Below are 20231 nucleotides of genomic sequence, written 5' to 3'. Positions count from 1 at the left end.
TTTTCCTTTGGAAATAGAGACATCCTTAAGAAGACACAATAAATGGTATAGCCTGAAAGTGTGAGTACGACAATAACAGGTGTGCCTTATTTTGAAGGGACTACATCTTTATAAGAGAGGTTCATATTCTGAAATTTTCTGTTCATATTACACCATTAACCTTGAGGCAGAACAGACATACTATTATGAAACAGTAAAGACAAAATAAAAAAAATACATATAAATCTTTTTGTACATATCATCCCCAGATGTTACTGTGAACGCACCACTTAGCTTCATCTCTTGAGGCTCATGCTAAGCTGTTCCCCCCACCCCCAGCACTTCCAACAGAAATCAGTGGGTTTAAGAACATAATTCACTAGGGATTTTGATAGGATTTGAATAATCCCCAACAAAAACTCCCTTGACTGCCAGCTATTTTTAAAGACAGAGATTTAGAAAGTAGAAGATTCTGAGTTCACCTGTCTGTCTTGTGATGGTCCTTGCCACAAAGGAGGAAATTTGCCTATGAATGCATTATGAGATGTTTGCCTAAACCTTTTTTCAAATAATCTGTTGGGTAGAATTACACTGCAGAAGTCATCTCTGCATGATATTTCTGAGTCCAGTGATGGTCAATATTATTAATGTCTGCAGTATCATCAGAATTTAAGAGTTTAAAATAACTGGTTATTTTCACTATAGAATTAGAAGGTTTTTATGTATTTATTGAATTAGGAACAGTAAATGCAAATACTAAATAAAAATTGAGGCTTGGCAAGCATGTGAGGAATCAGGGATACCTATAATACCTTACTGTTGGTCTTTTAAATTAGTTCATCTTTCTGTAAAGTAGTGGGTCTCAAAATTACCTTGACTGCTACTTAAAAGTTATAGATGCCCATCCTTTGAAATTCAGGTGTAGTAGGTCAGCAGTAGAGCACAGACTTCCATTTTTAATAATTTATTTTATGTTGGAGATCCAAATAATGGAGAACCATTATTTGTAAGGCAAGTCTGAAACATTTTTTAAAGTTATACTACTTTCCACAGCTATTGACCTAATCATTCTTGAGCTCTTCTTGGGTTTTGCAGGTAAATCTATTTCCCTCTCATAGCTGTTTTCCTCAGTAGACACTTTGGATTGCTGTTCATGTTCTAAGAATTTGCTTATCCATTTTCTCTTTATATTACACTTTGCCATAACTCTTGTATTTTCAAGGTTAGGATTTGTTTCTATTTGTTGTTATGCTGATATTTGAGAGTGATTTTTCTAAAGGAGAAGGGAGCTGAGAGGTTTTTGGTCTGCCATCTTGAAATAAGGAATCCAAAATTTTAATTAGAACTCTATTAGAGTTTTTAAAATTTTGACCAGGAGGGAAAAAGAGAAGGCATAGAAGTTTAGGGAAAAGTAGGGTCGGTGGAGTCTTTTTTTTTTTTTTCTTTTAAGATGAACATCAATAATTGTAGCATGAGGAATTGTAGCATGAACAGTGAGTCATTTTAGATCAAATAAAACATATGTTTTTATTTATATGAGTTCTCTCTGGAAATAGCTGGACATTAGGTAGAAATCACTTATATACAGAACCAGAGATAGGGACAACTCACTCTAATGAACTGTGACTACATAAAGAACAAAGTCTAAGACTCTTACCTAAATGATATTGTTTTCCTTTCTGTATCTGTTTCATTATAAGTTGTAGTTCATTTTAATTTCATTGTGGTAAGTACACTTTTTTTTTTTTTTTTTTTAAGAGAGGGAACATGAGCAGGGGGAAAGGGCAGAGAGAAAGAGAGAGAGAGAATGAATCTTAAGCAGGCTCTACATTCAGCACAGAGCCTGACGTGGGGCTTCATTCCATGACCCTGGGATCATGACCTGAGCCAAAATCAAGAGTTAGATGCTCAACCAAGTGCGTAAAATATTGAAGGGAGTTTTGATCTCTGCATATCTGGATATCACAAAAAATACATCACTCACTAGAATCTTTTAATATGGAGATTATGTAGATGCATTTTATATACAGTTTGGTATTTGAATAATTTATAGCTCTAGATTTCTTTTAAAGATAGGTACTATGTACCATTATTTTACAAATTAGTGTGGATTCTGTAAATTTTTAGTGGATCATATTCTAATCAAGTAAAATGACACATTAAATGAGTAGATATTATCTTAACAAAGTAATCCTTTTTTTCTAGCATTTTTTTAAAGAGTGTGTTCTGAGTTGGGTGCCTTGGTGGCTCAGTCAGTTAAGCGCTGACTTTGGCTCAGGTCATGATCTCAGGGTTTGTGAGTTCAAGCCCGGGACCAGGCTCTGTGCTGACAGCTCAGAGCCTGAAGCCTGCTTCAGATTCTTTGTCTCGCGAGAGCGCGCGCGTGCTGCTCCTCCCCCACTCACACTCTGTCTCTCTCTCTAATATAAATAAGCATGAATATATATGTGTGTATATATATATATATACATATATACGTATATATATACACACATACATATTCTGAGACTAATTCTGATCTCTTAATTTCTAGTTTTTAGATTCCAGGTATATGGTCTATTTTACTATTTAGAATTTTCATGAAATTGGTTTTATAAAAGTGTCTCCAGGAAAGCAAAACTCTGGAGCGTTGCACCACATAATGCATCATTTATATGATTGTGATTATTTATTGAGTTGAAGGTGTAGTTTTTGAACTTTTTACTTATTGTCAGCTAATCAGCCCCATAAAGGATGAAACTAATAGCTGACTCTTCATTACGAAACAAGGGGAGAAAGAGTAGAAAGAACGTCCAGAGTTTATTGAGACCTTATTTACAGTCAGGGAAGCTGCATTTTACTTAAAATACTCATGGAGGAAGAGCTGGATTCTGGTTTCTTAAAAGGAAGCCATTCTATTTCTGCATGAAGTTCTTTATTAGACCTTTTATCTCCAGATTGTTTTATTCTGTTGCTAGTACTTTTTCAGGTGGTGTTGTCTTATAGCTGCAGAGAAGCTTTTGTGTAATTGAATATTTATTTCAAGTTTAACCAAATAGAACTTCTATAAATATTACCTTCTATTTCTTGAACAGATTTTTAGTATTACTGTAAATGACTGTTAACATTGACAGAAAACAATTTTTTCACAGAAATTCTAAGTTACTTCCAGTCTGTAGATGTAGCGCTGAAACCATGTTTCTATATTATACTTTTAAACTAGACTTAATAAGGGAGAGCAGAAGGCCAGTTTCATTCACTAAGTCCTGTCAGTGCTTCCACCTCAGACCTTTCCCCATCTGTTCAGTCCGTCTGGTTTTGCCTCTTGCCACCACCACTTCCTAGTCCAACAATGACTGAATAAAAGGCATAGATTCTTAGAGATCTGATTTTCTTGTTTCAAAACATGAGTAAAGAAAAGAAGTTTGAAAGAAGACTTGGGAAAAATACTTAACAGTGTATATTTTATCTTAAAGGTCACTTAAATTGGGGGGAATAAAAATACATTGTATTTAAAGACATTATGCTAAATGAAATAAGCCGAATACAAAAGGACAAATACTATCTGGTCCTACTTATCAGGTTAACTAGGGTAGTTAAATTCGTAGAGAAGCAAGTGGAATGGTAGTTGCCCTGGCTGGGGGAAGAGGGAATGGGGAGATAGTGTTTAATGGATACAGAGTTTCAGTTGGAAAAAAAAAGTTCTGGAGAAAGATCATGATTTTGATGGTTGCAGGCCATTGTGAATATACAGTGCCACAGAATCATACACTAAAAAATGATTAAAAAAGCAAATTTGATGTTATGTATATTTTACCATAATGAAAAAATACATTGTGCTTATTGTTGTTGTGTTTGCTGTGTAACATTCTTCTTTTAGAAAATCTTAATGACTTTAAAAATAACTTTATTGAGTTACAATATCAATACAATAAAATGTATACATGTTAAGGGTACAGTATAGGAGTTTTGACAAATGTATACACTGTGTAACAACCACCATAGTCAAGCTATAATACATTTCCAGAAAGTTCTCTTGCTTCCCTGTCTAGTCAGTCTGCAGCCCCCAGCTCCAACCTCTGGGAACCTCTGATTTCCTTTCTCTTTGTGGATTAGATTACAATTAATTCTTATTTTTTAAAACAAATGGAAAAGATACGAGCTTTTATTTTTTTCAAACAAATGTAGATACAAACATCAAGTTTTTTGCCAGTCTGAGAAGCAGGCAAAGCTTCATAACAGAGAAGTGTCAATAATGTCACAGTCGAACTAAATTTTCCAAACTTGTCATAATCTGTAGTGTGTGGAGATATCAAAACCCTCATATTTTAGAAAAAGTGAGGAGAAAAACTGAATACAGATTTTCCCTGCAAAATTTTGTTTAATCAACCGTACTTACTAAGCTATAACTACTACCAGTTTCTTTTAACTTTGATTCTTTTCAAGGACTTCTGAAAAATAAGGTAGTCCGTATTGGGATAGCTCCTCTACCCACTCTTATGTCAGTGTATTTCTTAATATAAATCAGTTTTCTTCCCTTATTTCAGGCAGTAGATATAAAGCAAGAGAAGATTGAGAAGATTCCACATTGTTCTGGGCAAAGGCCTGGCTACTGTAATGTACGAAGATTACACAAGGCAGAACCCCAGCAGACACTATTGGATCAAATGCCCTAAGATAGTCTCTGTTTGGTGACATTTGAAAGTTACTTTCCAGCATCAAAACATAAATGTGATATTTATTTTATATTTCATATTCATTGTATAATATATCAGTTTATCATAGTCCCACATGTGATCTTGAATCCCAAATTTAGACATAATTTTATTCTTTGTTCCTTAAAAATTATTTTTGTAATATGGGAATTTGATTCGTAATAAATCTCCAGCAATAGCATCCTAACCTTTCTGCTTTGAATATCATCCATTCCAGTCTCCCCTCTTTGCCTCTGAATCAGTCTTTCTAAACCTCTATTTTACTTTTCTAGTACTTTTGGTGCTTCCATTTTATCAAAATCAAGTTACTCTTTATTCAGTATTTTGAGTAACCCCTATATGTCAAGTTTTGGTCTGAACCCTCAAGGATTTCATAATCCATGTTTATTCCTTTCTGCTATTCCAGACCATCTCTACTCTGATTCAAAGCCACCTTTTCAGCTTCTCTCATTGTTTCCTTTCCCCATAGAAACCCTCTAATCCAGTTACGCCATGTGTCCTCACATATGCCTGTGCTTTTACACTTGCCACTTTTTCTGTCTTTTTCATTATCTCTGTCAGGATAAGGTCCCTCTCAATTCCTATGTCCTCGGCCTAAGGTGATTTCTTTGTCTACTGTATTCCTTGAGCATCCACTACCCATATGATTTATTGGCACTTACCATTTATTATCTCATCTTATTAGTTATATTGAAATCTTACAGTTAAAGAGGGTAGACATACCACTCAAAAACAAAACCATTTATACAGTATCTCTAATAAGCTCTCCAAACACCCAGTCATGGGAAGCTCTACCAATTTTTAGGCCTCCCAATTCTACTTATTAACAAGAGTTAACACATTAGATGTTCATTTTATATAAACTGAAATCTCTTTGTGACTTTCCTCCCTTCAGTGCCATTTGTGCCCTCTAGAGGAATACACATTAAATGTCTTATTTCTGCTATTCCTGCTCTTATTATTCGGACAGCCATTATCATGTTGTATGGATAAATCTTTTTGGATTAACATGCCCTTTTATAACCCTATCCTGTCACCTTCCTTTGGATACCCTCTAACACTGTATCTTAAATTATGTCATCCAGAATTGAGCCTACAACTCTAGTTGTCATCTGTCTACTTAGAGTAAAACAAATCTTTCTTTAAATGAAATGTAAATTAGCCAAAGTTAGTGTCTCTTTCCAGTCTTGGTTTCTTTCATATTTTCAAATTTTTCCCTGTTCTCACTGCTCATTTGCCTTCCATGCTACTGGGACCTGCCCCCCCCCCCAAAAAAAAAAAACCCACTTTAAAAATACAATGAAACATAGCTTTAAAATAAGGGAATACATTGGAATAATTGGGAAAACAAACCACCACATTGCATAGAAATGGAGTCAGAGTTGAAAGAGGTATTAGTTCAGAATACATTTGTGAAGTACCTACTCCATGCCAGGAACTATTCTTGGCACTTGGGGTATATTAGTGAACAAGACATATGAAGATTCTGCCTTTATGGAGCTTGCATTCCAGCTATTTCAAAATAAAGGCTTTAGGCAAAAAGGAACACTGGCGAATAATAATACCAAAGTATAGAGAGTAACTCATACCAAATAAAAGAAAAAAAATTGTAAATTTTTAGGCACATGAAATACAGAAAATTAATTATGCTTACAGGCTTCTGGTGTTCAAAGCCATGAATTAAGACTCTAGAAGGAAAATAGTATATTTTAAAAATTAAAGATAGGGGTATTATTTACAATAGCCAGAGATGAAAACAACCCAAAGTCCCATCAGCTGATGAATGGATAAACTACATGGTGTATACCTACAGTAGACTATTACTCAGCCTCAAAAAAGAAGGAAATTATGACACATGCTACCCATGGATCAACCTTGAGGACACTGTGTTAAGTGACGTAAGCCAGACACAATAATACAAATACAGTGGGATTCCCTTTATATGAGGTTCCTGGAGAGATCAAATTCATAGAGACAGAAAATAAATGGTGATTGCTAGGAGCTGGGTTGGGGAGGCAGAATGGGGAGTTGTTTAACAGCTACAGTTTGAGTTTTGCAAGATAAAGAGTTCTGGAGATTGGCTGCACAACACTGTGAATGTATGGAACACTACCGAATGTAAACTTAAAAATGGTTAAAATGGTAAACTTTTTGTTATGTGTATTTTATCACAATTAAAAATAAAAACTTAAAAAAAATTAGTGAGCTAATAAATTGAAAGACCAACAAACCCATAGAAACATTAGAAGAAAAATTTAAAGATATAAGCCATAAACATAATATAGTTGGGGAAGCCAGCCCTGCACATGTAGATGAATTGACTGATATTTACAGAGCACATACCTGTTAGTATCATTTAAACTGTGAATTGACAGGAAATGCTAAATAGAGAAAAGTTAGCAGTCAAGTGAGGAGTCAGGTTTTAAAGGCAAGAAAGCTACAGGCATTTCAGGTAGAAAGCATAGCATAAATCTGAGTGAAAAGTGGTAACTCAGTGATATAGGGTCCTTGAAGGACAGTGAAGAAGAAATGGGTTGAAAATTGTAGCTGGTTAAATATTAAGCCAAAGCACTTGATGTGGTAAGAAACCAGATTAAAATGAATTGGGAGAGTTGGACATTATACAAGGACAGAGAAATCAGAATGGGTTCAAGAATGATATTGACCCATGATAAAAGGATGGTAGTGACTATGATAATGAACCTGGAGATACAAAGCCACGATATCATTAAAAACTATTAGAAAGGAAGAACCAGCAAAATGTGAATATTGGTTATGGAAAGCAAAGAACTCAAATTATTTAGATGTTGTCAGCCAGTGGATCTAGAAATACGGTGATTTAATTAACACTGAAAGAGAAATTTGTTATGGTAGATGGAAAATTTTATTTAGTGTTGATATTCTACATTAAAGATATTTCTGGCTACCAAAGACATTGACCAAAGCTTGAAAGGTCAGGCATTTCAGTCAAGCTTGCCCAGGTAGCCTCACCTGCAAACTGGTTTTTACTGAGCTTAATTAAGGTAGTGTGTGTGCCATATCTGAGACCTCTGTAAGTGAAGTTGGAAAAAATAATAATCAAAAGGATTTTTTTTTTCATCTCATTGATGGAAGAGTGGAAGAGATATCACAGTAGTTTACTACTCACTCTGGATAGTTAAATGGTTAAATAACAAGTAAAGGAGGCATTAGAATCAAGGAGGCATCGATAAGAGAATCTAGATTTCAGATTTATCTTAAAATTGAAGTAGATTAAACTATGCTTACATGTCCATGATAATAATACATCCAAAGCAACTGACGTATTCTTGCTTTCATCTGATCTCCCAATGTTTTCAGGAGTTTGTGAAACTTGATTGTGTAATCATTCAATTTGAAATACCCAGTTGGAGGAAGAGGGAAAAATAAACCTTCGTGGCATCCCTTCATCCACACTCCTTTTCTGTCTGGTATTTCTACTAAAAACACATATTTGGGATTCCCTGTTAAATTGTTAACCACCATCATTCCAACACTGATTATATTTCTTATTTACTAGCGATAGCTGTCTAATGTTTTGTTGTTCTCAAGGATTCAGGCATTTTCAAAAAGATTTTGAGCTCCATTTGCTTTGAGTATTTGCCTCCTGTTTCCAAAATTTCTCAGAAGGGAGAAGGGGATGAAGGAGGTGGTCTTACTATTTCTTGAAGCTCAAATGACACAGAAGAGTACTTTTAGAGACATCTTGATTCTATTAGATTTTTCAGGTCAAAGGGCAGGTTCAACTGTTATGTAGTTTAAAGCACCAGGGATGGAGTGAAAAGACCTCTTTAATGACTTAAAGTTGGGTTTCTGCTACTACCCACTCATTATGCAAGTAATATGGCATGTTAGTCAAGCAGTAGGGGGTCACTAATCACTTTGAAAGGTTCTGTGTATACATTTTTTTTTTTTTTTTAGCTGAGGGAAAGACTTTAACAGAAGAACAAGGAGAGTAATTTAGCAGGAAGAGCATTGCAGTTCTTATTTTGCTCCGGGCTGTGGCATACATATATTACCTTTCATATTATATGTGCGTATATTACTCCCTTGGGGCTCATGGGAAATGAAGTCAGAATGTGCTTCACTAGCGAGTCTTCCTCTTCTGTAGATAGACTTGAGTTAGTAAGACTCTTAAAGCCAATAATTATTAATCCCTATCAAGGTTCATTTTCTTTAAAATAGCCATATTTGATTTTGAATAGGTGACTTCCACATCTCAAGCAATTGACTCTGAATAAAAAGGAGCTGTTTCTGGAATTTTTATTTTCTTCTTTATAGTTTTCTGTATCTTCCAGTTCTTCCATGAATGCAAATTACTTTTATCAGTTACCCTTTTTGTTCCCAAAGAACCAGTTATATTTAAGAGTTAAGTGGCTACTGAAATAAAAGATTATTTTTGTAATTTGGTTTTTTTTTTCCATGCTAAATTCCATTTCCTCTGAAAAGCAGGGTGTTGGCTAAAATTTTTTTGTTTTGACACTTTTGAGTGCTCTCTGTAAAACTTAACCACGTAAGTTCACCTATACCACATGGTCTTTACTACCAGATGTATTGAGAGAACAATAATTTTTCTTATTCCCAAAAATTAGATGGCTGTTACTATTTATTACATTTAATATTCTTGCCTCTCTTTGGAATTTTTTCTTCTGAATTTTTAATGAAGTTGTTCTCCCCTGTAGTTGTTCATTTCAAATTTACCAAAATTGTAGACAAGAGAACAATACTATCTCTTTCTTTCCAAAAACAAAAGAAAAACCTAAAAACTAATATACTCATTAAAGATTCTGACATTACCCAATATATATGTGCAATATATAATAAAAATATTTTATTCTGGACTATCAATTGCCCTTTGTAGGCACATACACATGTAGAAATCAGTATCAAGGGTATACTTTTAAAATGGAAAGGACAATGGTATGTTAAACTGTTAGGGAATTTTCAGTGATTGTGAGCGATGGGTATGGGAGATGAAGTTTTATTCTGTGCAGTTTGTAGCATATTATCAATGCTTAATAAAAAATAACATAAATGAAATAATAAAATTTCAATTTGAATTTTATATAAAAAGAGAAAGAGATTTAAAATGATATATCTTAGTAAAAAGGCATTATTGTAGTGGCTCACACTCTAGTGCCACATCCTTTATTTTGAAATTTAGAATCTGAATTGTCACCTGTTATATCATATTGCAGTTTGGGAATGTGACATTTTACCCCAGAGATTAACTGTACCGCACTAGCCGGCCAAGCATATCATTTATAAAAGAATTTGGAATTCGGTCAAGATGCTTCACCAACATAGAATAATGTTTACTATTTCACATTATGAGGCTTTCCTTGAGCACAGAATGGAACTCAGATCCCATCACCTTTGTATTTCGCATTTTGCAAAGATGCTTATTACTTGATCTAATTGCATACAGTCATTTATCTTTCATTCATCTTCTGTTATTTGCCTGCTGCTAAATGTGTAATTCTGACTATTGGTGCACAGAAATGCTGCAGCACCCTTATTGAGAAAACACATTTCTCATTCCAGCGTTGTCAGTCTTTGAGCTTCCCCAAAGGGAACAGATGACAGCAATCAGCAGGAAATTGTGCATAGTGAGACCAACTTGAACTCCTCCACCTTTAAGCTCATTTCACCACTTAACATTTTTTTCAAGTGGTCAGTGGATATATTTAGACTATTGTTATCCCTTTGGTGTTGATTAGAACTTCACGAGATAAGCCATCTGCCATTTTTTTAGAATTATATAGAGTGTGGGGACAGTGGAAAATTAGACTGGGGTCACTGAGAATCTTCTTTCCTTCCAACAGCAAAGACTGGTTAAACAAATCTTCATTTCCATGATGTAAGCTGATCTATATCCTCTATTTGTTAGTACTGCTTGTTCAGAGTTCTCCAGACCTACCCATCCAGAAAATAGAAAATCCTTGTCAGAATATGCAAAAGATAGTCTTCCAGTTTGTGGCTAAACTAAAACTCTTCCAGATGACTGCTATTGAAGCATAATTATCTTTTTTTTTTTTTTTAATTTTTTTTTTCAACATTTTTTATTTATTTTTGGGACAGAGAAAGACAGAGCATGAACGGGGGAGGGGCAGAGAGAGAGGGAGACACAGAATCGGAAACAGGCTCCAGGCTCCGAGCCATCAGCCCAGAGCCTGACGCAGGGCTCGAACTCACGGACCGCGAGATCGTGACCTGGCTGAAGTCGGACGCTTAACCGACTGCGCCACCCAGGCGCCCCTGAAGCATAATTATCTTAACAAAAGACAGAAGCAAGGTTAAACTTGGGCAGTTCATTCTCAGATTCAGCATTTCGTTAGGTCAAAAGCTCAGGCCACTTAAATAGTTCCTGTAAGTCAAATCTGCCTTCTTAGAGATGACTTAAATAAAAGATGCGCTATTGAGGAAAGCATTTTTGACTGTGAGACTAATTGTTCACCAACTTCATTCTGATTATTTTGTAAATTTCTCCTGTTCACCCCTCTTTTAAATCCCACCTTCTTTTCCTCTGGATGTGAACCAAAAAGTCATTAGCCAAACCACAAGGAATCTGTAAGGTTTAAGTTATTGTTTCAAAGTGCACAGATCATTGCCAAATAAAGCCATGACTGGAAACGTATTTGCATTGATGAGAGAAAGAGAATTGTAGATGTTTAGAATGCTCCAAGAACAGATGGCTGATTTTCTAAATCCTATCTACTAATGTTTACAATTTGTTATTCACTCTGTACATAAAAATGTTTTCAGTTTCAGTAATGCCTCAATTTGCCTGGAAGGTACCAAATGCTTATCAAAAGAATAAGTTAAATGAGTCAAATGTATGGGTGACAGTATTATTCTTAGTTTAAAAGTCGTTAGTTTTGTTTACTTTTCGAGTTTAACTATAACTATAGGAGCTCTTTATTAAGATGTCTGTATAACATGTGATAAAGACATTACAATCAGAGAAACCTGAGTGGGATTCCTGGCTGCACCATTACTTGGTGTGAATTTGGGCAAGCTATATAAGCTCTCGGAGCTTTGGGTTCATCACCCATAAAATGGTGTGATAATAATAGTAACTTCAAAGGATTGTTTTCAGGATAAATGAAAGCCCTGGAATTTTCCTTATTTTGTAGGCAAGAAGCTCTTCTGGCTGCCATTAGTGAAAAAGATGCCAACATAGCTCTTCTGGAGCTTTCATCCTCTAAGAAAAAGACCCAAGAGGAAGTGGCTGCACTGAAGCGGGAGAAGGATCGTCTGGTACAGCAGCTCAAACAGCAGGTATAACTAAATGCCAGGGAGGGCCCCACCATAGAGGGTCAGTAGGTCCAGCTTTCACACCGTTCCCTGCCTTTATCTTTGCCAGCTTGTATTTTAAGGTCTCGTGTCTCATATTAGACATCTGATCTTTGTATCTAGTTAATTTTCATAAGCAGAGAATTTAATCTTCACAAATCTCTGGCTATATCTAGGAATTAGAGATGTCACAAGTCTCTCATGAGAAAGTTTTTTTGGTTTTGTTTTTGAGAGAGAGAGAGAGCGTGCACATGCTCAAGCTGGGAAGGAACAGAGGGAGAGAAAGAAAATCTTAAGCAGGCTCCACACCCAGCACAGAGCCTGACCTGGGGCTCAATCCCACAACCATGAGCTCATGACCTGAGCTGAAATCAAGAGTTGGTTGCTTAACCAACTGAGCCACCCAGGCATTCATTTTTTAACTTGTGCAATGGCTGGATGAAATTAATGAAATTCTGCCCGGGTGAAATGAAAAAGGCTCATTTCTTTTGAATGATCCAACCAGAGTCCCACTGTAGAAGGCATATTTTTACTTAAACAATTCTAGCTATTCAGAGCTAAGTATGTTCTGAAGGTAAGGGCAAAGTTTTGCCCTTTTCTTTTCCAACCTAAACCCTCCCCAAATGTAATGCTTAATATTTATGTAAAACCTGTGGAAATAAAAGCTAAACACTTCCCTTTTGTTGATGGTTGGACAATGTTGTAAATGTACTTAGTGGACAGAACTATATACTTAAAAATGGTTAAAATGATAAATTGTTTGTTATATATATTTTACCACAATTTTTAAACTGGGGGGAAAATCTTTGAAAATAAACAGAAAGCTGAATCTAAGTCCCCTTCTTTATCTTTAATGCTCTTCACTGGCCATTCTTGTACTGTTTTCAGTGTCCACAAGTCATGTCTTCTAGTATCATCTCCTTTATTCTCAGTTACATTTTCTGTGCGTTGTGTCTGCCTTCATTTGCTCTTCTGTCTGAAGTAACAAGACTGGGAAAGAGTTTTTCAAGTGAAGGAATTTCTTCTTTTCTACTCTAGGGGATCATTAATTGATAGCATTTTTACATAATATTTAATGTTCAAATTAACAAGAATCAGTATTTACACAATAAAAATAATTGTGGGCCATTATTAAAACTGTGTAGAACTAGATTTTATGTTTCTGTGGCCAACTTTGCTGAGAAAATACCAAAAGATGTCCCTTTTCTTTTCTTTTCCTTTCTTTTCTTTTTTCTTTTTTAAATATAATTTATTGACACGTTGGTTTCCATACAACACCCAGTGTTCATCCCAACCAGTGTTCGTACATGCTACATTTACATCCCTCCTCAATGCCCATCACCCACTTTCCCCTCTCCCCCACCCCCCCATCACCCCTCAGTTTATTCTCAGTACCCAAGAGTCTCTTATGGTTTGCATCCCTCCCTCTCTTTTTTTCCTCCTTTCCCCTCCCCCGTGGTCTTCTGTTAAGTTTCTCAAGATCTACCTGTGAGTGAAAACATATGGTTTTTCTCTGACTGAGGATGTCCCTTTCTACAGGATAGATAGATGACCAGCAAGAAAACCCAACCCACTGCTCATTTATAAGCAAAAGAAACTTTTCCAGTGTCCTAAAATAATTTGTCATAAGAAGAGGACATCAACCAGTATTTGGATACCGGTTAAGTAAAGCAGGAAGAATGTGCTTAATTTTAAAGACATCTGGGGGTGCCAGGGTGGCTCAGTTGATTGAGCATCTGACTTTGGCTCAGATCATGATCTCGTGGTTCATGAGCCCAAGCCCCACATCAGGCTCTGTGCAGACAGCTTAGAGCCTGGAGCCTGCTTCAGATTCTTGTCTCCCCCTCTCTGCTCCTCCCCTGCTCACACTATCTCTTTCTCAAAAATAAACATTAAAAAAATTTTTTAAGACGTGTACAGTAGTTCAAAACTAAAATTTGGCTTATCAAAGCTGATAATATGAGTTGAATGGTGGTTGCAATGGCCTAGGAGGGTAGCGGAAAATGTGTGGAGATGTTGGTAAGGGGTATGAAGTTTCAGTTATGCCAGATGAATACGTTCTGGGGATCTAATATACATCATGGTGGCTATAGTTAGAGTGGTTTAGTCAGTGAAGCATCCGACTCTTGATTTCGGCTCAGGTCATGATCTCACACTTTGTGTGATGGAACCGCAGGTGGAGCTCTGTGCTGATGGCACAGAGCCAGCTTGGGATTCTCTCTCTCCCTCTCTCTCTGCCCCTTCCACACATGCTTGTGCATGTGCGCTCTCTCTCTCTCTCTCTCTCTCTCTCTCTCTGTCTCTCAAAATAAAAAATAAATAAACTTTAAAAAAAGGTAACTGTGAGGTGATAGAAATGTCAATTAGTTTTTATTAGTTTTGTTGTGATAATGATTTCATAATGTATACATATATTAAAACATCATGTTGTATACCTTAAATATGTGCAATTTATATTTATTAGTTATACTTCAGTGCGGGGGGCTGCTAATATATGAAAAAGGACAGTATCGTTGAAGAAAGGCGTTCACTAGTTTGTGAATATGTGTATGTAGCAGTATCAGTTCTCCTAAGTAGTTAGACCTAAATATATAGACATAAGATTTAAATAGTTAATGGTCTCTCTACTCTAGGATACCAAAGATAATAAAATGTCTAGCAGACTAGAGTACTCATTCATAGTACTCATTCATAGTAGCTTTTGATTACTTGGTTCTCAAGGCTATATGTTTTCAGTAGGTGAAAGTTAAAGATATCAATTAACCCATGAACTTATAATCTTTAAAAATAATGGCTTAATGCCTTTACATCTAACTATATGCCCTGAGTATTCTATAGTGATGTGATCTATGTAAGGAGAAAGATAAATGTAGTTCTTGGGAGTCCTTCCTAACAGTGTTTTCCTGTCTCCTTTCCATGTAAAGTTTCATATTCCTGCTGTCTCAAAGAGTATCTAGGATGCTATGAGCAAGAAGGAACCGGTCTTGCCAAAGATATTTGATTCTTTAATTTTTCTAAGTGTGTGTACTAACTTTTAGACAAGGGAGAGGCCTTTTGGAAAGCGGATACGGCATCAATATTGTTTTAATTTAAAGCTTCTAGTCCTTGACTTGCTGGAATGTGCCTCAATCTAAAGGCCATTTCCTAACAAGGAAGCAGGCAACGTTGACCGGGCTTTCCAGTAAATGGAGCTGCCACTGCCTGATGGGCTTTTGGCATTCATGGGCAGTTCCTATTGTCAGAAAGAGATGAAGCAACAAGGGATTTACAGATTTGGGGGTCACCCTCTAAGATGGTCCCAATTTACATACCCACCCCAGGGTAACTTATTTCCGTGACTCATTCATGGCAAAGCAGCACTTGGAGAGGCTGCATCAGAGGAAGGGGCCAGAGCCAATGAAAAAAATAAAACCTAAAGGTTGTCTAACAAACTCCAGATGTGCTGTGGTGGGTGCCAACCAGTGTGTTCGGATTATAAGTCATGAAGAAGCCCCTGCTGTGATTGTCAAGCACCCACGCTGGATTTAATGTAAACTCACATGGAACCCTGGAAAGCATTAACACAATCTGTTGAGCCACAGCAGCTGTCACAAGATGGCCTTTCTCTCAGCATTATTTTCTTCTTTTCACCTCAAGAATTTTATAGCCTCCATATTGTATTTGCTGTTAGTGTGAAGTCTGGCTCTGCCCCTGTGTGTGCTCTATGCAGATGTGCCGTGGGCAGATTGGGCTTTTTGAGACAAGCTACATGGTTGGGTTTGTTTTGTTTTGCTTTCTTTTGTTTCTGTTTTTTTAAAGGTCAACTATAACTTTATGAGTAAATGCTACAAACTTAAACTGATGTGGTTTGAATCTAGACAGTCTCATTTACAACTATAATTTTGGAATCCTCTGCATTAGGATGAAATGTCAACAGTATATTCTTTTATTCCAGCATTGTCTAGGCATGAGGGATATAAAGACACAGTACTTGCCTTAAAGAAGAAGCTCACAGGGTAGTGCTTAAAATACTAGTTGTTCTAAACATTTGGCAAAACCATTCTGTCGAAAGTAGTCTTACCATCATTTCCTGCTGACAGCCTCAGCAAATCATCCCTGCATTACGTGATTTATTTGCCCATTCATTTCACATTCTTTGAGTATCTACTGTGTGTCAAATATTGTATAAATGGAAAATGAATGTCTTCCTAGTTAACAACCTGGCAGAAAGCTAATCAGACCTAGATTGTACCTCTCTCTAGCTGTCTCTTTTACCAAAGAAACAAATTATTTCTCTGAGATTCATCTATAGAATTTGGATAATGTTACCTGCTTCACAGGGTTGGTGTGAAATTAAAGAATACAGTAAACCCATAGCACTTAGATTTCCACTTTCAGAGATCCCTGTTTCACAGTGAGAACTGTGCTATCTCTAGGTGATACATGCTACATTGAGGGAGGGGAGAGCTTCAGTAACTATGGCTCTCCTTCTCAGTCATCTCTGATAGCTGTTTACTTTTCAGTATGACTATTGTATTTAGAATTATATAGCCAGCACATTGTGTTCTACTCCTGTGAGGAAGAACATATTTCTCAGAGCACTTAAGAGAATAAGTGGTACTTTTTATCCTTCCTTTTTCTTTTTACCTGTTTTTTCAGTAATAGAACTATAATACAGCATTTTTCAAAAATAATTCTGATATATCTTTTTTAAGTCTTATAGTTTCATCATAGATGATCATTGTTTGTTTAAACGCCCACCTGCCTGAAGTTGTCAGGGCTAGGAACGTGACCACACCCAAACATGTATTCTCACTCTCTAGTTCTGTGACTTTCTGCTTGCATACATGCCTCTTCTAGCCCTGGCTCATACAAGTTCTCAGAAATATGTGAAAATAGGATAACTACAAAAATAGCTACCACTTATCAAGTGACTATAATATGCTGGGCATAGTTGCTTTATACACATCATATCTAATCCTCACCACAGTTCTGTATGGTATTATCTCCATTATGTAGATGAAGCACCTCAGACCCCAAAAGATTAAATTTCTTGGCTAAATTTCCACAAGGACTAAGTGGAAGTTCCAGAGTTCATTCTCTTCTTATTCTTTCCATCTTACATGGAAATTCCAGACAGTTGGTAATTAGGAAAGTTGTATTGCAATTTGAATAATACAAACAATGCTGTTTTAAGTTTTTATGACAGTTGTTTGTTCCCCTGAGAGATGGGAAAGGGTATTTTTTATATTTCAGTACTTCCCCTCTCTTCCTCTGAAGAACCTGAAACAAAAAAGAAATGGTGTGATTTGACTCTGTTCTCCAAATTACTAAGAGAAATGATACGAACTTGAAGCTGCAAAAGTACGGTGAGGTATAATTTAGCTTCTTTTCTGTCTTTGGAGATGGCAGTACTCTATCAGGACTAAACATGCTGTTGTTCTAACAGTGCACCTTCACTTTCACGTCCTGCCTTCTTTGAACCATCTGCAAATTGCTCCTAAAAGCACCAGCTGGGAGCCAGCCTCTCAGAGACTTTGACCACCCTGAATATATGGAGACTTTCCAACTTCAGAGTGATTATAAAAGAGTGTTTGGTCCCCTGGATCCCTGACCAGTGTACAGGTAGTGAAGAGATATTCTAACCCTGCAGCTGTCCAGCAGGTAGCCTCGGTTGCCGGTTTGTTTGGCCTTTATGTGGGGTTAAGAAAATTGCCCACATAAGCTCTGCTATCCCTGACCTTTATCATGTGTGAACATGACATGCATGAAATAAAGAACAATTACAGGTTCCTTCTAAGAGCAGACAGTCATAGTAGTCATTTCAGGGTCCTATGGGTTTAAAACTATTGTTCTTAAAGAATATCTAGCTGACCACCCACTTGAGATTTAGACAGAATTAATTTAGTTGCTTTTCGGGTTGAGTTTCTTTTTGAAGAAAACAAAAATGAGAAAAATAATCTGTAGTAGCTACCTCTAAAATATTAATTTTTCATAATCACAGATTACCCTGGAAACTTGATGATGTTATCCACTGTGAACTTTTCAACTCTTGAGTTCTGTAGGCAAATGCTCTACTTTCTATAATAGGATAATGCTAAATTAGGTCTAAGTAAGATAAGTAGTCAAGTCAATTCACTCATAATGAGAAGCACAGAATTTTGATTGGTTCCTTTTTTTTAATCAATCATTGCTTTTGAGTTATATCACATAAAATGTTTTAAGCTTTAACCTTTTCTTCTCAAATATTAATTTCTCATATTCATAATTTATTATGAAAATCATTGTCAGCATTAAACCTGTGATTCTTTATACCTTCTATATTCTCATTCTCCTGCAAGACCTGAACTATTCTCATTGATGATGTATTAAGACAACTATCAGGAAATGTCCTGTGTGGTGTACTGACATAAAAATCAGTTGAGTTTTTAAAAGATCTTTATAAAGTCAGAATGGCCTCACATCTTTTATTATACCCTCACATTTGGCTATATGTGACGCAGAACATTCATCTTGCTCCCCTTTGGGAGAAAAATTTCGCAAAATTTTGTCATCATTTTCTAACAACATCTCCTGTGAGGAAAAGAGGTTATTAATAATGTAGTTCCAACTTAGAATAAACTGAGGGTTGATGGGGGGTGGGAGGGACGGGAAAGTAGGTGATGGGCATTGAGGAGGGCACCTGTTAGGATGAGCACTGTGTGTTGTAAGGAAACCAATATGACAATAAATTTCATATAATATAAAATAAAATAAACCTACCCCAGGAAAACAAAAACAGTAACAACAACAACAACAAAAAATAACAATAATGTAGTTCCAGAGGCGCCTGGCTGGCTCAGCATCCAACTTTGGCTCAGATCATGATCTCGCAGCTTGTAGGTTTGAGCGTCATGGCGGGCTCTGTGCTGACAGCTTGGAGCCTGGAGCCTGCTTGGGATTCTGTATCTCCCTCTCTCTGCCCCTCCCCTGCTTGTATGCGCTCGCTCTCTCTCTCGCTCTCTCTCTCTCTCAAAAATAAACATTAAAAAAAATAGTGTAGTTCCATTTCACAGAAGGTAAAATCAAGGCCACTGACCAGCTAACAGCATAAATCACCTATAGGTATCAAAGGCTTATAAGAAGGGTAGATCTGCACTTTAGCACAGATAGCATACACCGTCATATCAGTGTTCCTAATTGGAACTCTGTGGCTATAATTCAAGACAACCTTAACATTTTCCCTGCTGTCCAGGAATCTCTTCTTCCTTGACCCACACCCTTTACAGTTAACAGATCCTTCTAGACACCCACCTAAATTAATTTTAGCAACATTTGCCAATTATTATTTAGTGTTTACTATGTACCAAGCCCTCTTCTAGGTGCTGGTGATAGAAGGGTGCAAGCAAACATGGCTCTTGGAGACTTCTCTTTATTGTATGTTCAACTACTTCGGCATTTCTAGGTATTTTGTCACATAAGAATTTTCACGTCACCTAATGTGGCAAAGAAGTTGCTGTTCTTTCATACTACACAAGAAAATTGAGCAAAAACATGTATCAGTGATTTGTCCACAATTTCAGATTGTTCAATCTGTCTCATTTTAAGAACTCTAAACTAATTTTAATTTGTCCGTATTTTATATATTCTCAACAAATTGTCAGTTTCCAAAATGCTCAAATAGAAGAATTATAAATAGATTAAGGATAGCTAAGTTCACTAGCTGAGTAGATGTGAAGAATCATAAATAATGCATATACATATTTTAGTGGATACAGAAAAACTTTGGATAAGTTGCTGCGTATCTGTGCTTCATTTCCCCCAAGTAAAATGATTATTATCTCTCTCCTGTTTCTGTTCAGGAAGTTTGAAGATGAGTTAGAACCAAGATCTTCTGGAGAACAGTAATACATAAGTACAGAGCTGTGTGATGTGTATATATACCTACAGATAGATGTATCACTCAGGGAAGCTAGCTGTCAGACAGATACTAATGCCAAGGTTCATCTGCACAGTGCTCAGCTGACCAGAGCCTGCTCCTGATCTCTTCTCACTGTTCAGTCTGAATATCCCCTTTCTGTTCACACAACCTTTCCCAGTTGTCCCAGTTCTGCTGCCTTGCAGTTACACCCAGGTGATCCCTGTTGATACTGGAGGTAATCCTATACTCTTCAGTCAAGTGTTTCCATATACTTTCTTACTTTTCTATTGTGTTGTGTGTATTTTATTTGTTTAACCCTCACAAGACCACTTTAGTTCCCTAATCTCTAAGTTATTGATAGAAAT

At 36.4% G+C, this 20231-nt stretch overlaps 1 protein-coding gene across 5 annotated transcripts in view; it reads left to right on the top strand.

Moving 5' to 3' along the window:
* ERC1 (ELKS/RAB6-interacting/CAST family member 1) overlaps positions 1-20231 on the top strand; it is a 511095-nt gene that overhangs the window by 375638 nt on the left and 115226 nt on the right. For all 5 annotated transcript variants that reach the window (XM_049627032.1, XM_049627029.1, XM_049627031.1 and 2 more), the window contains one exon: positions 11828-11972. In XM_049627032.1, the coding sequence (XP_049482989.1) occupies positions 11828-11972 (145 nt within the window). The remainder of the gene's footprint in view (positions 1-11827; positions 11973-20231) is intronic.

Source organism: Panthera uncia, chromosome B4, assembly GCF_023721935.1.
Source record: "Panthera uncia isolate 11264 chromosome B4, Puncia_PCG_1.0, whole genome shotgun sequence".
Classification (NCBI taxonomy): Eukaryota; Metazoa; Chordata; class Mammalia; order Carnivora; family Felidae; genus Panthera; species Panthera uncia.
Note: the sequence above shows the minus strand (reverse complement) of the source record. Positions and strands in the feature narration are given on the sequence as shown.